General features: G+C 35.5%; 1 protein-coding gene across 5 annotated transcripts in view; it reads right to left on the reverse strand.

Annotated features, from left to right (window-relative positions):
- RAB3GAP1 (RAB3 GTPase activating protein catalytic subunit 1) overlaps positions 1 to 17,973 on the reverse strand; it is a 152,018-nt gene that overhangs the window by 48,745 nt on the left and 85,300 nt on the right. For all 5 annotated transcript variants that reach the window (XM_073647279.1, XM_073647280.1, XM_073647278.1 and 2 more), the window contains exons 10-15: positions 16,352 to 16,420; positions 15,443 to 15,516; positions 14,601 to 14,693; positions 12,967 to 13,136; positions 2,470 to 2,565; positions 548 to 720 (exon numbers count right to left, since the gene is read on the reverse strand). In XM_073647279.1, coding sequence (XP_073503380.1) covers positions 548 to 720; positions 2,470 to 2,565; positions 12,967 to 13,136; positions 14,601 to 14,693; positions 15,443 to 15,516; positions 16,352 to 16,420 — 675 coding nt within the window. The remainder of the gene's footprint in view (positions 1 to 547; positions 721 to 2,469; positions 2,566 to 12,966; positions 13,137 to 14,600; positions 14,694 to 15,442; positions 15,517 to 16,351; positions 16,421 to 17,973) is intronic.

Raw genomic sequence — 17,973 nt, forward strand, 5'->3', positions numbered from 1 at the left:
ATAAACAAAACTATAGGAAAATTTTGAGCCTCGTACGGAAAAATAAAAAAGTTATAGCTAAGGGTGAAAAATTAACGAAAGTGCAAATTTAAAAAAAATGGCCAGGTGGCGAGGATGAGCCATCACTTTATGATCGGCGAAGGTCTGATCTTCAGGAGCCCGTAAGGTCCGGGAGCCCAAGGGGACACTGCTCTGATTTAGCAAAGGATGCTCTTCCAAGTTTTTTGTGCAAGGTCTCTCATTACATGATGAGCGGAGGTCTAAGGAAGGGGATCCCCACCGATCATTAGGTGACGGCTCTAGACATCCCTTTTCGAGGCAGTAATACCCCTTTAAGAAAGGATGGCTGCTCGCTCACATATCTCCAGGACCATCAGCATACACTTGTGTGGGCGATTTTAGCAGCTGCTCTTCTAACGCTGCTGCACTTTTCTCAGACTGGCGTTGCATATGTATAACCTACAGAACCGTGACGTGCCGGGACTATTCACAGCGACACAACTCCTCTGCACAAAGCAGACGCCGAGGCGGTGATTAATATACGCACCCTGGGACCAGGTGATTGTTCTCCCACCGATAGCGCATCTCCAGCACAAACTCTTGCCACAGGTGCGCCACCCCCCGGACCCCTCCATGGTAGAAGTTGACCATACAGAGACACAGCGCCAGCTTGTACGTTAGGCTGTCGGATGGCGCGGACTTCAGCTGGCTGTACAGGGTCTGCGCACAGAGGAGCGATTACACCAGACATACATAATTCAGCCACTTCACAATCATTCCAGCATTGTTGCATTACAAATGAGTCCGTCTGATAGCCGAGGACAGATGGCCGGGAATATGCCGAACATCAGAACCAAGCGCCGGCAAAATAAGATCCGCATCTCATTTATAGCGACAGTAGGGAGATAAACATCTCATCTAAATACCAGATAAGTGAGGACATCATGGGGACGAACAACTGTGAATGTGGGGAGCGACAAACTTATTCTGGGTTTTACACACTTTTTGCAACTTCCTCAGCAATATCGAAAACTCCAGAGCTGCACTCACTATTCTGCTGGTGCAGTCACTCTGTACATACATTACATTACTAATCCTGAGTTACATCCTGTATTATACTCCAGAGCTGCACTCACTATTCTGCTGGTGCAGTCACTGTGTACATACATTACATTACTGATCCTGAGTTACATCCTGTATTATACTCCAGAGCTGCACTCACTATTCTGCTGGTGGATTCACTGTGCATATAGATTACATTACTTATCCTGTACTGATCCTGAGTTACATCCTGTATTATACTCCAGAGCTGCACTCACTATTCTGCTGGTGGATTCACTGTGCATATAGATTACATTACTTATCCTGTACTGATCCGGAGTCACATCCTGTATTATACTCCAGAGCTGCACTCACTATTCTGCTGGTACAGTCACTGTGTACATACATTACATTACTGATCCTGAGTTACATCCTGTATTATACTCCAGAGCTGCACTCACTATTCTGCTGGTGGATTCACTGTGTATATAGATTACATTACTTATCCTTTACTGATCCTGAGTTACATCCTGTATTATACTCCAGAGCTGCACTCACTATTCTGCTGGTGCAGTCACTGTGTACATACATTACATTACTGATCCTGTACTGATCCTGAGTTACATCCTGTATTATACTCCAGAGCTGCACTCACTATTCTGCTGGTGCAGTCACTGTGTACATACATTACATTACTGATCCTGTACTGATCCTGAGTTACATCCTGTATTATACTCCAGAGCTGCACTCACTATTCTGCTGGTGCAGTCACTGTGTATATACATTACATTACTGATCCTGAGTTACATCCTGTATTATACTCCAGAGCTGTACTCACTATTCTGCTGGTGCAGTCACTGTGTACATACATTACATTACTGATCCTGAGTTACATCCTGTAATATACTCCAGAGCTGCACTCACTATTCTGCTGGTGGAGTCACTGTGTACATACATTACATTACTTATCCTGCACTGATCCTGAGTTACATCCTGTATTATACCCCAGAGCTGCACTCACTATTCTGCTGGTGGAGTCACTGTGCACATACATTACATTACTGATCCTGAGTTACCTCCTGTATTATACTCCAGAGCTGCACTCACTATTCTGCTGGTGCAGTCACTGTGTACATACATTACATTACTGATCCTGAGTTACATCCTGTATTATACTCTAGAGCTGCACTCACTATTCTGCTGGTGCAGTCACTGTGTACAGAGTGCAGCTCTGGAGTATAATACAGGATGTAACTCAGGATTAGGACAGAATACCTAATGTTCATAATTTGGAAAATTGCTACCTATCTAGCCTTAACGGAGAATTAAAGAATGTATATATTTTTGTCCCGAAAGCATACAGTACGTTATCTACTTCCTTTCCATATGACACATGTAATGGTGACACTTCCCTAGGAAATGACTTACATAGTCCTCGCTCTCTGCCTGTGCTGCAGTATCACTATTGGAGCCATTGGTCCTGGACTCTGCTCCATCAAGGGATTTTGCATCGGGAAACAGAAACTGCAGGAAAAAGCAAATATTTCAGTATCTACGAGAACGTGCAGTTCTGTCTGTTTTCTCACAGTTACAATTTCTTTATTTTGAGATTTGTGATATGCAACAGTATGAAAACTGGAGAAGAACTAGAAACATGCACTGAAGAGGAACCGATCATCAGAAAATCACCTACTGATTAAATCTGATTTTTATGTCAAATGCTATTGTGAATGGTGGATTCTGTGTTATCTGCTGCATATAGAGGTGTTATCAGTCATTGTACAGGAGGAGGAGGAGGTGAGCTGTGACATCACCTATTGAGAATGGTGTATCCTGTGTTATCTACTGTATATAGAGGTGTTATCAGTCAGTGTACAGGAGGGGGGAGGTGAGCTGTGATATCACCTATTGTGATTGGTGGATCCTGTGTTAACTACTGTACATAGAGGTGTTATCAGACATTGTACATGAGGAGGAGGAGGTGAGCTGTGACATCACCTATTGTGATTGGTGGATCCTGTGTTATCTACTGTATATAGAGGTGTTATCAGTCATTGTACAGGAGGAAGAGGAGGTGAGCTGTGACATCACCTATTGTGAGTGGTGGATCCTGTGTTATCTACTGCTACTGTATATAGAGGTGTTATCAGTCATTGTACAGGAGGAGGAGGAGGTGAGCTGTGACTTCACCTATTATGAATGGTGGATCCTGTGTTATCAGCTGTATATAGAGGTGTTATCAGTCATTGTACAGGAGGAGGAGGAGGTAAGCTGTGACATCACCTATTGTGAATGGCGTATCCTGTGTTATCTACTGTATATAGAGGAGTCATCAGTCAGTGTACAGGAGGGGGGAGGTGAGCTGTGATATCACCTATTGTGATTGGTGGATCCTGTGTTAACTACTGTACATAGAGGTGTTATCAGACATTGTACATGAGGAGGAGGAGGTGAGCTGTGACATCACCTATTGTGATTGGTGGATCCTGTGTTATCTACTGTATATAGAGGTGTTATCAGTCATTGTACAGGAGGAGGAGGAGGTGAGCTGTGACATCACCTATTGTGAATGGTGGATCCTGTGTTATCTACTGCTACTGTATATAGAGGTGTTATCAGTCATTGTACAGGAGGAGGAGGAGGTGAGCTGTGACTTCACCTATTATGAATGGTGGATCCTGTGTTTTCAGCTGTGTATATAGGTGTTATCAGTCATTGTAATTCTGCCTCTACTGATAAAAAGTTCCTGCAAAGTCTGGCAGTTAAAGTAAAGAAAAAAGCCCCAGTGGCCAGAGTGAAAATTTGCACAATTATTAATTAGATTTTTTTTTAATAAAGATCATGATATTTAAAAAAAAAAAAAAAAACAAAACAAAAAAAAACACATTGCCAATTTTTTTTCAAAACACATGCAACATAAGATTCTTATTTAAACAATAGGTCATTTTCCGATGATAGTTTCCCTTTAAGTTTTGCCATTGTCTTACAGAAGCTTTTATGTCTTCAGCTTCCAGTGTTTCTATATTCCAGATTACTGTTGTGCACAGACATAAGCAACCATGAATCCCCCAATGCTACGTTTCATGGCCCCCTGATGTCCATTTGGTTCTTATTCTCACTTTAACAGATGAAAATTTAACAATTGAGATGGAAAATTTACGTTTTTCATTTAGGTACATAATAATTCTGCACGCAGAGATATTCTCTTAAGAAAGATAAAAATGCACTTTTACTTTCTTACATATTCAGGTGTTATTAAAGGGGTAGTCCTATATTCTAATAACCCCTTTTCAATCCCTATATTTTCCTCTTGTAGAATAATAAAACCTATACCCGCCTCCGGTGCCGACGCCGTTCCAGTGGTGTCGGCACTGACTCTCCCCGGTGATTGCGTGACATTATTATGTCACGCGATCCCTGTGGCCAATCAGAGCTGGCTTCACTCTCCTCTCCTTCGGGCAAATCACATATATCTGGAGGAAATCTGAGCTGCAGCTGCTCCCACTTCCTCCAGATATCTGATTGTCTGAAGGAGAGGAGAGTGAAGCCAGCACAGATTGGCCACAGGGATTGCGTGACATAATAATGTCACACAATCACCGGGGAGAGTCAGTGCCGACACCACTGGAACGGCTCCTGCACCGGAGGTGAGTATGGGTGTTATTATTCTACAATGGGGAAACACCGGGATTAACAAGAGGTTGTCCGAGTAGTGGACAATCCCTTAAACCTTTTGGGTTAACTGACAGCACTGGAGTTGTTCAATAATAAAATAAATCATGAAAAAAAAAAGTAAAAATTGTGCACACAGTAGAGAGAGAGAGAGAGAGAGAGATATGACATAGATAGATAAAATAGAGATGCATAATGGATGGATAGATAATAGATAGATAATAGATAGATAGATCCTATAGATAGAAGATAGATAAATAGATAATATATAGATAGATATGAGAGACAGATACTATAGATAGATAATATATAGATAGATACTATAGATAATATATAGATAAATAGATAATATATTGATAGATACTATAGATAGATGATAGATAGATAAATAGATAGATAGATGCTATAGATAGATGATAGATAGATGCTATAGATAGATGATAGATAATATATACAGTACAGACCAAAAGTTTGGACACAGCTTCTCATTTAAAGATTTTTCTGTATTTTCATGACTTTGAAAATTGTACATTCACACTGAAGGCATCAAAACTATGAATTAACACATGTGGAATTATATACTTAACAAAAAAGTGTGAAACAACTGAAAATATGTCTTATATTCTAGGTTCTTCAAAGTAGCCACCTTTTGCTTTGATGACTGCTTTGCACACTCTTGGCATTCTCTTGATGAGCTTCAAGAGGTAGTCACCGGAAATGGTTTTCACTCCACAGGTGTGCCCTGTCAGGTTTAATAAGTGGGATTTCTTGCCTTATAAATGGGGTTGGGACCATCAGTTGTGTTGTGCAGAAGTCTGGTGGATACACAGCTGATAGTCCTACTGAATAGACTGTTAGAATTTGTATTATGGCAAGAAAAAAGTAGCTAAGTAAAGAAAAACGAGTGGCCATCATTACTTTAAGAAATGAAGGTCAGTCAGTCCGAAAAATTGGGCAAACTTTGAAAGCGTCCCCAAGTGCAGTTGCAAAAACTATGAAGAGCTACAAAGAAACTGGCTCTCATGAGGACCGCCCCAGGAAAGGAAGACCAAGAGTCACCTCTGCTTCTGAGGATAAGTTTATCCGAGTCACCAGCCTCAGAAATCGCAGGTTAACAGCAGCTCAGATTAGAGACCAGGTCAATGCGACACAGAGTTCTAGCAGCAGACACATCTCTACAACAACTGTTAAGAGGAGACTTTGTGCAGCAGGCCTTCATGGTAAAATAGCTGCTAGGAAACCACTGCTAAGGACAGGCAACAAGCAGAAGAGACTTGTTTGGGCTAAAGAACACAAGGAATGGACATTAGACCAGTGGAAATCTGTGCTTTGGTCTGATGAGTCCAAATTTGAGATCTTTGGTTCCAACCACCGTGTCTTTGTGCGACGCAGAAAAGGTGAACGGATGGACTCTACATGCCTGGTTCCCACCGTGAAGCATGGAGGAGGAGGTGTGATGGTGTGGGGGGGCTTTGCTGGTGACACTGTTGGGGATTTATTCAAAATTGAAGGCATACTGAACCAGCATGGCTACCACAGCATCTTGCAGCGGCATGCTATTCCATCCGGTTTGCGTTTAGTTGGACCATCATTTATTTTTCAACAGGACAATGACCCCAAACACACCTCCAGGCTGTGTAAGGGCTATTTGACTAAGAAGGAGAGTGATGGGGTGCTACGCCAGATGACCTGGCCTCCACAGTCACCAGACCTGAACCCAATCGAGATGGTTTGGGGTGAGCTGGACCGCAGAGTGAAGGCAAAAGGGCAAACAAGTGCTAAGCATCTCTGGGAACTCCTTCAAGATTGTTGGAAGACCATTTCCGGTGACTACCTCTTGAAGCTCATCAAGAGAATGCCAAGAGTGTGCAAAGCAGTCATCAAAGCAAAAGGTGGCTACTTTGAAGAACCTAGAATATAAGACATATTTTCAGTTGTTTCACACTTTTTTGATAAGTATATAATTCCACATGTGTTAATTCATAGTTTTGATGCCTTCAGTGTGAATGTACAATTTTCAAAGTCATGAAAATACAGAAAAATCTATAAATGAGAAGGTGTGTCCAAACTTTTGGTCTGTACTGTAGATAGATACTATAGATAGATGATAGATAATAGATAGATGGATACTATAGATAGATGATAGATAATAGATAGATACTATAGATAGATGATAGATAGATGATAGATAGATGATAGATAATAGATAGATGATAGATGATAGATAGATAGATAGATACTATAGATAGATGATAGATAATATATAGATACTATAGATAGATGATAGATAGATAGATACTATAGATAGATGATAGATAATATATAGATAGATACTATAGATAGAAGATAGATAGATAGATACTATAGATAGATGATAGATAATAGATACATAGATACTATAGATAGATGATAGATAATAGATAGATACTATAGATAGATGATAGATAATAGATAGATAGATACTATAGATAGATGATAGATAATAGATAGATACTATAGATAGATGATAGATAATATATAGATAGATGATAGATGATAGATACTATAGATAGATAATAGATAGATAGATACTATAGATAGATGATAGATAATATATAGATAATATAGATAGATGATATATAGATACTATAGATAGATGATAGATAGATACTATAGATAGATGATAGATAATAGATAGATACTATAGATAATAGATAGATAGATACTATAGATAGATGATAGATAATAGATAGATGACAGATAGATACTATAGATAGATGATAGATAATAGATAGATGATAGATAATAGATAGATAGATAGATAGATAATAGATAGATAGATAGATACTATAGATAGATGATAGATAATAGATAGATGATAGATAATAGATAGATAGATAGATAGATAATAGATAGATAGATAGATACTATAGATAGATAATAGATAGATAGATAGATACTATAGATAGATGATAGATAATATAAAGATAGATACTATAGATAGATGATAGATAATATATAGATAGATACTATAGATAGATGATAGATAATATAAAGATAGATACTATAGATAGATGATAGATAGATACTATAGATAGATGATAGATAATATAAAGATAGATACTATAGATAGATGATAGATAATATATAGATAGATACTATAGATAGATGATAGATAATATAAAGATAGATACTATAGATAGATGATAGATAATATATAGATACTATAGATAGATGATAGATAATAGATGATAGATAGATAGATAGATACTATAGATAGATGATAGATAATATATAGATAGATACTATAGATAGATGATAGATAATATAAAGATAGATACTATAGATAGATGATAGATAATATATAGATACTATAGATAGATGATAGATAATAGATAGATGATAGATAGATAGATACTATAGATAGATGATAGATAATAGATAGATGATAGATGATAGATAGATAGATACTATAGATAGATGATAGATAATATATAGATACTATAGATAGATGATAGATAGATACTATAGATAGATGATAGATAATATATAGATACTATAGATAGATGATAGATAGATAGATGATAGATAGATAGATACTATAGATAGATGATAGATAATATATAGATACTATAGATAGATGATAGATAGATAGATGATAGATAGATAGATACTATAGATAGATGATAGATAATAGATAGATACTATAGATAGATGATAGATAATAGATAGATAGATAATAGATAGATACTATAGATAGATAATAGATAGATAGATACTATAGATAGATAATAGATAGATAGATACTATAGATAGATGATAGATAATAGATAGATGATAGATAGATAATATATAGATACAATAGATAGATGATAGATAATAGATAGATGATAGATAATAGATAGATACTATATAGATAGATACTATAGATAGATGATAGATAATAGATAGATGATAGATAATAGATAGATAGATACTATAGATAGATGATAGATAGATAGATACTATAGTTAGATGATAGATAATATATAGATAGATACTATAGATAGATGATAGATAATAGATAGATAGATACTATAGATAGATGATAGATAATATATATAGATAGATACTACAGATTGATGATAGATAATAGATACTATAGATAGATGATAGATAATATATAGATAGATACTATAGATAGATGATAGATAATATATAGATACTATAGATTGATGATAGATAATAGATAGATACTATAGATAGATGATAGATAATAGATATATAGATGGATACTATAGATAGATGATAGATAATAGATAGATAGATACTATAGATAGATGATAGATAATAGATAGATACTATATATAGATGATAGATAATATATAGATGGATACTATAGATAGATGATAGATAATAGATACTATAGATAGATGATAGATAATAGATAGATAGATACTATAGATAGATGATAGATAATAGATAGATACTATAGATAGATGATAGATAATATATAGATACTATAGATAGATGATAGATAGATGATAGATAGATAGATACTATAGATAGATGATAGATAATAGATAGATACTATAGATAGATGATAGATAATATATATAGATAGATACTATAGATTGATGATAGATAATATATAGATAGATACTATAGATAGATGATAGATAATATATGGATACTATAGATTGATGATAGATAATAGATAGATACTATAGATAGATGATAGATAATAGATAGATATATAGATGGATACTATAGATAGATGATAGATAATAGATACTATAGATAGATGATAGATAATAGATAGATAGATACTATAGATAGATGATAGATAATAGATAGATACTATAGATAGACGATAGATAATAGATAGATACTATAGATAGATGATAGATAATAGATATATAGATACTATAGTTAGATGATAGATAATAGATAGATACTATAGATAGATGATAGATAATATATAGATAGATAGATACTATAGATTGATGATAGATAATAGATACTATAGATAGATGATAGATAATATATAGGTAGATATATACTATAGATTGATGATAGATAATAGATAGATACTATAGATAGATGATAGATAATAGATAGATATATAGATGGATACTATAGATAGATGATAGATAATAGATAGATAGATACTATAGATAGATGATAGATAATAGATAGATACTATAGATAGATGATAAATATATAGATATATAGATGGATACTATAGATAGATGATAGATAATAGATAGATACTATATATAGATGATAGATAATATATAGATATATAGATGGATACTATAGATAGATGATAGATAATAGATACTATAGATAGATGATAGATAATAGATAGATAGATACTATAGATAGACGATAGATAATAGATAGATACTATAGATAGATGATAGATAATATATAGATAGATAGATACTATAGATTGATGATAGATAATAGATACTATAGATTGATGATAGATAATAGATAGATACTATAGATAGATGATAGATAATAGATAGATATATAGATGGATACTATAGATAGATGATAGATAATAGATAGATAGATAGATACTATAGATAGATGATAGATAATAGATAGATACTATAGATAGATGATAGATAATATAAAGATAGATAGATACTATAGATAGATGATAGATAATAGATAGATAGAGGATAGATAATATATAAATAGATAGGTACTATAGATAGATGATAGATAATAGATAGATAGATACTATAGATAGATGATAGATAATATATAGATAGATAGATACTATAGATGGACGATAGATAATAGATAGATACTATAGATAGATGATAGATAATAGATAGATAGATACTATAGTTAGATGATAGATAATAGATAGATAGATACTATAGATAGATGATAGATAATAGATACTATAGATAGATGATAGATAATATATAGGTAGATAGATACTATAGATTGATGATAGATAATAGATAGATACTATAGATAGATGATAGATAATAGATAGATATATAGATGGATACTATAGATAGATGATAGATAATAGATAGATACTATAGATAGATGATAAATATATAGATATATAGATGGATACTATAGATAGATGATAGATAATAGATAGATACTATAGATAGATGATAGATAATATAAAGATAGATAGATACTATAGATAGATGATAGATAATAGATAGATAGATGATAGATAATATATAAATAGATAGATACTATAGATAGATGATAGATAATAGATAGATACTATAGATAGATGATAGATAATATATAGATAGATAGATACTATAGATAGATGATAGATAATATATAGATATATAGATGGATACTATAGATAGATGATAGATAGATAGATACTATAGATAGATGATAGATAATAGATAGATAGATAGATACTATAGATAGATGATAGATAATAGATAGATACTATAGATAGATGATAAATATATAGATATATAGATGGATACTATAGATAGATGATAGATAATAGATAGATACTATAGATAGATGATAGATAATATAAAGATAGATAGATACTATAGATAGATGATAGATAATAGATAGATAGATGATAGATAATATATAAATAGATAGATACTATAGATAGATGATAGATAATAGATAGATAGATACTATAGATAGATGATAGATAATATATAGATAGATAGATAGATACTATAGATAGATGATAGATAATATATAGATATATAGATGGATACTATAGATAGATGATAGATAGATAGATAGATACTATAGATAGATGATAGATAATAGATAGATACTATAGATAGATGATAGATAGATAGATACTATAGATAGAGGATAGATAATATATAAATATATAGATGGATACTATAGATAATATATAGATAGATACTATAGATAGATAATATATAGATAGATACTATAGATAGATGATAGATAATATATAGATAGATACTATAGATAGATGATAGATAATAGATAGATACTATAGATAGATGATAGATAATAGATAGATATATAGATGGATACTATAGATAGATGATAGATAATATATAGATAGATAGATACTATAGATAGATGATAGATAATATATAGATACTATAGATAGATGATAGATAATAGATAGATAGATACTATAGATAGATGATAGATAGATAGATACTATAGATAGATGATAGATAATATATAGATAGATACTATAGTTAGATGATAGATAATATATAGATAGATACTATAGATAGATGATAGATAATATATAGATAGATACTATAGATAGATGATAGATAATATATAGATAGATAGATACTATAGATAGATGATAGATAATATATAGATACTATAGTTAGATGATAGATAATAGATAGATAGATACTATAGATAGATGATAGATAGATAGATACTATAGATAGATGATAGATAATATATAGATAGATACTATAGTTAGATGATAGATAATAGATAGATAGATACTATAGATAGATGATAGATAATATATAGATAGATACTATAGATAGATGATAGATAATATATAGATACTATAGTTAGATGATAGATAATAGATAGATACTATAGATAGATGATAGATACTATAGATAGATGATAGATAATATATAGATAGATACTATAGTTAGATGATAGATAATAGATAGATAGATACTATAGATAGATGATAGATAATATATAGATAGATAATAGATAGATAGATACTATAGATAGATGATAGATAATAGATAGATACTATAGATAGATGATAGATAGATAGATACTATAGTTAGATGATAGATAATATATAGATAGATACTATAGATAGATAATAGATAGATAGATACTATAGATAGATGATAGATAATAGATAGATACTATAGATAGATGATAGATAGATAGATACTATAGATAGATAATACATAGATAGATACTATAGTTAGATGATAGATAATAGATAGCCCTGTAGCTCTCCGCCTTCTCGCTGATATTGCGGGGACAGATACACGCGGGGTATAAATAACTCTCTTACGCATTTGTCAGATTTCGGGAGCAGAGAGAAACGTTTCTCGCGCCATCACAGTCCCGATATATTCGGGAGGCAGAGCCGTTAACAAGGTAAACAACAGATATGATTAATTCTCGCTCAAGCAACACTACAGCACCTCCTAATTAACACGTGTATTAGCTGTGAAGATGGATCTGGTAAATTAGGGTCACGTTGAGTAAAGTGGAGAAATATAAAAAAATAAATAAATAAATCTAAAAATAAAAATTAAATCTATGAACGTTCAGTGCGGAACCTACAAATAATATAGCGTTCAGGACATCGTTGCTTAGAGGGGTCTCGTCTGCCCCTCGGTGCTTGCGGATCTTCTTCCTGGCACTGCTGACCATGCCGGTGACAGACAGCTTGTGTATGGGGACCGGTGCCGGCTCGGTGAGCTTGGAGAGAGCCTGGCCAATGTCAGCGGCGTCTGAGAGGAGAGACACAGAAGACGCTGAGTGCGGAGAAGTGTTTAGCACCCGATTATTCTACCTGACTGCAAATCCTGACATCTCACTAATAAAAAAAAAATGACATTTTTTTTTTTATCACATTTAATTAAATTCCTCTAGTGACCAGGGGTAAAAAAATATACATATATAGGCTGGTCGGAAAAGTGGGCAGCCTAGAAAACCCACCTCCTCATCTATTAACAAGAGCAAGGAGGAATGCCCCAATGGTCAGTCCATTGATATCAATAAGAATTGTAATAGCACTTCCCCCCTGCGGAGGCACTGCAGGCAATCTGAACACTTTGTGCCAGGTTTATCCCACAGATTGCAGCTAATCAGTGATTGGCGCCTCCCAAGCAGTACTTTACCCCCCAGTATATAAAATGCTGCCAGAAGTGACCGGCATCCGCTTGTCTCTTGCCTACTGAAAAACCATGCCCACTCGGCTGGTCGTTGAGTCCATGTTCATCAGGAAGCCCAGCTAGAGGTTACGGGACATCATTTAAAGCCTAAGTTCTTAACCTGCAGTACACGTATGTCAGGGGGTACTCGCAATGTCCTCATTATTGCCTTTCAATAGTATACAAGCCTTAAAGGGGTTGTCCACCTTTAGGAACAATTTTTCTTTTCTTACTTAAATGCATTTGTTTGGGAAAAAAAAAATAATTTTTGTAATTGTGGGTCATTAAAAATGTTGCACCGTTTGCCTTTTACAGCCTCGTTGTGTGTTACACTGTATATTAATGGCTGCAGAATGAATTAACGGAGAATCTGTAAGTGAGCTCATTCTGGGGGTCCAATAGGAAAGTTTGTCGCGCTTTTATCTGTCTTTTCGGAGCTCCTCTCAGTTGATTTATGACCACATCAAAGCTAAACGTGTAGCCTGTAAAAGCCAAACGGTGCAATGCTTTTGCTGAAACCCAATTGCAAAAATTATTTTTTGCCCCAAATACATGCATTTAACTAGAAAATAATTTTTTTTTGCCAACTTATGGCTAATGGTCACTCGGCCTATTATAGGGAACTTTTTTAAAGGGGTTATCTCAGGATCTTTCTTCAGGAGCGCACTGCTCCTCTTCCTCCCAGCTTCCTGCTTTCCGGGGGGCGATGTGCTCCTGAAGATAAACAGCTTTGAGCACCCGGAATGAAACTGTGCGCTCTCCGACGAGGCGATGGTTACAGCTTCACCTCTGCCGCCTCGGAGGATCCAGCGATCCTGCCAGTGATGTTCTTATTACCTAGGAGACCAGCCACCACTGATAGACTGCAGAGGGGGACCGGTAACCTAAGCAACAAGCAGGAAATTATAGAATAAAAAATGTAATAAAAGGTCAATTGCAAAGTTGCAATTTTACCCATTTATCACGCTGAAACTCATCTGAAGGAAAACTGCCCATGTGGCACCGGACTCGCTGAGCGCCCATTAATTTGCCCACAATTACCTTTTCCATTCTCATCGAAGGCAGATTTGCCGAGAAGTTCGTCGGTGGATTCTTTACGGCGACAAAGTCTAAAAAACTCTGAAATAAAATCCCCTAAATAAAAAAAAAAGAGATAATAATGCATTAGGTGTAAAGTATCAGGACGCCCTGGTTTCCCAGGATAATGTCTGCAGAAAACAAGCTGCAAATAGTAAAAACAAACTATTACGTTTGGCGCCCCCTATAGTTTACGTAGGAAATGGCCTTTACAAAATATTGAGTGAAGCATGAAAGCATGTCCAGAAAAACACTTTATAGACGTATGAGGGACTGCTGGGATACGCCATCACTTCATGATCAGCGGCGGTCAGAGAACATTGGGCCCCCTCGCTGATACAGAAAGTGAATGATAGGGGTCCAGGTGCTGAGACACCCCCAGAAAGCAAAGGATCGGAAGGCAGTGCTCTCCTACAAGACTGAAGCTTTAGAAACAGAGCTGATTTTAAAACACCTTCAATGGTTTAGTGTTCACAGCTCCTATACGGAACTATGCGTCTCCATGGTTACAGCGTACAAACAAACCTGCAGTCAAACTCCCAGCTGCCTCCTAAGAAACAACCGACGTGAGAGGACAAGTATGACTATAGGATCAGACTACACACAGGTTTTATTGTAGTCTGTTGCCATGGAGACATATAGGTTTGCATTGGAGATGTATACACAAAACGGTCAAGAGTTTATAAAAAGTTTTCTTATTTTACTACTTTAGATGCATTTGGAGAAACTTAAGAAATGAACTAGTCCCTGTGTCACTTAGGAAAGAAACTTTACGGAAAGTTTTCACGCAGCGTACGAGGGCTTACCTAACATACACTGAGGGTTATCTGCTTTTCTCACCCGGACCGACCACTGCGGAGCTTGTAGTGGATCCAAATCCCTGAAAATCAAAGCAAAAACTCAACTTTCTCACCATAAATGGAAAAAGTACCCAACTACATGTACGATGGTAAAAAGCGGGTATTAGAAGACCCCATAAAAAATAAGGAAACTTTAGGGAACTTTTTATTTTTTTACATAAATTCTTGTATTTTTGAACTGGGTTTCATTAAACAATTTGCACTATTTGGCTTCTACCTGCTTGTTTTTTTTTCCCCCCTGTGTATGACTTGGTGGCTGCAGAATGAGAATCAGTCAGTGAGTTCGGTCTGTCTGTGAGTTTGCAGCTCTTTTTATTTGCCTCTTTCTGAACTCCTCTCACTAATGTATGACCACGTGAAAGATCATCTCAACTGATCTGTGGTCATAAATCAGATAAGAAGAGACAAATAAAACAGTTACAAACTCTCCATAAGAATGAGCTCACTGACCAATTCTCAGTTAACTTATCCTACAGCCAGCAACACGGAGGCTACAGAAAGCAAACGGTGCAACATTTTGAAAGAAGCCAAATTGCAAAAATTACTTATAGCCTGAAATACAAGCATTTAAGGAAAAACAAATGCCAACGAAGGTGTTCATATCCATTAGGAACGACAATTTTGGAATAATGGGAGTCAAATCTGCCAAGCCTGTGGGTGAGAGCCATTGACCAGATAAGTAAGGGTCAAATTAGGATGTCAGGAAGGGGAGATTGCAAAGTGAGAATTAGACTTTTTGCATTAATTCTGCACATTTTCAAGATCTCTGCTTGCAGGCGCTGAATAGAAACTTGCATTATTTAGTTTCAGTGATAATCTGGATCAGTTATAACCCACCCTGTGGATGTTACTTACGAGTACACGTCATTGTCCACGATGATGCCTTCGGTCAGGCAGGGCCAAGTGGTGGCCAAGTGCAACTCACTAGGAGGCAATTCAGGATGCAGTTAGCGGAGCAGAGAATGACAATGTGGAAACATGAGAATTACCGGGAGAGCGAGCAAAAGAATATAAAAGTGGGGAAAGCGTCAGAACGCATGAAGAGAATTCCCAAAATTGATATTAACCCTTTCCCAGCATAGGACATAATAGTACATCCTCAAGGGTTGTGATACATTGCCAGCATCGCTCAGATCGCTGCTGTTTAACCATCAAGATGCCGCTGTCAATCATTTTCTGTTTTTGTTTTTTCCTCCCCGAGCCATAACTTTTTTTTTTTTTTTTCCCAGCCATATAGCTTTATGAGGGCTTGTTTTTTTGCGGGATGAGTTGTACTTTTGAATGACACCATTCATTCTGCCACATAGTGTGCTGGAAAACAGGAAATAAAATCCAAATGAGGTGAAAAAAAAGTGCAATTCCACAATGTTTTTTTTTATTGTTTTTTTAATTACCATTACCAGGCAATATGATTCCCCAGGTCAGTACGAGTACGCAGGTAACAAGCATGTATAGGTTTTTATTTTAAGTGGTGAAAATAATTCAGAAATTTGTCCCCAAAAATTTTTCGTTTTTGTCGCCATTGTCCGAGACCCGTGACAGTCTCATTTTTCGGGAACTGGGGCTGGGTGAGGGTTTATTTTTTGTGCCCTGAGCTGATGTTTTTACTGATATAATTTTGTGGAAGATACAATGTTTTGATCGCCTTTTGTTGCATTTTATTACAATGTTGCAGCGACTATAAGACATCATAATGACAGGCATGGAGGTCTTCAGCAGACCTCCCCCTGTCCTCACAACCCATCGGCACCCCGCAATCATGTAACGGGAGCGCCAATGGGCGGAATCAATGACGCACTTCCTGCATGCTGCTGTCAGTGATTGACAGCGGCATTTAACTGATTAGCAGCCGCGGATGGACCTCGAATCCACCCGCGGCTGTTGGAGGCACTCAATGGCTGATTAAATCAGCCATCAAGTGCGGGGAAAGATGCTAGCTCAGGGCCAGAGCCCGCATCAAAGGCGGGGATATGGCCGAAGACGTAAATATACGTCATCGGTCGTGAAGGGGTTAAACAGACCAATCGCTGGTATGACAGTGCACCGAGTCTTATAGCCTCCCCCTCCAAAGATGCGATAGTGGGCAACGGATGGGTTGTCATGGCCTCCGTGGCAGCCATTTCAGTCTTTCTATAAAAGCCTGTGGCTTAGTGGTATCGCAGTTTATACAACAAAAGTTGAAACTATCCGGAAGAGCAAGGCAGCAAATAGGCTAAAAAAAAAAATAACAAAATTAAAAAATATTAATATTTAAAAAAAAAAAAAAAATTTGAATCACCCCTACTCCTTCTTAAAAATAAAGCTCATCCGTAAAGGGCCTATGTATCGAAAAATAAAATGAATTAACTCGCTAAGTGACTGCCATAAAGAGAAAAAAATAAATCAAAATGTCGAATTTGCTCTTTTTTCGTCACTGTACCTCCCTAAAAAAAATTCAATAAAACTAATAAAAATTCCATACTTTCCCCAACATTGTA

This window comes from Phyllobates terribilis, unplaced genomic scaffold (genome assembly GCF_046119375.1).
Source record: "Phyllobates terribilis strain yellow unplaced genomic scaffold, ASM4611937v1 Scaffold_9__5_contigs__length_417890890, whole genome shotgun sequence".
NCBI lineage: Eukaryota > Metazoa > Chordata > Amphibia > Anura > Dendrobatidae > Phyllobates > Phyllobates terribilis.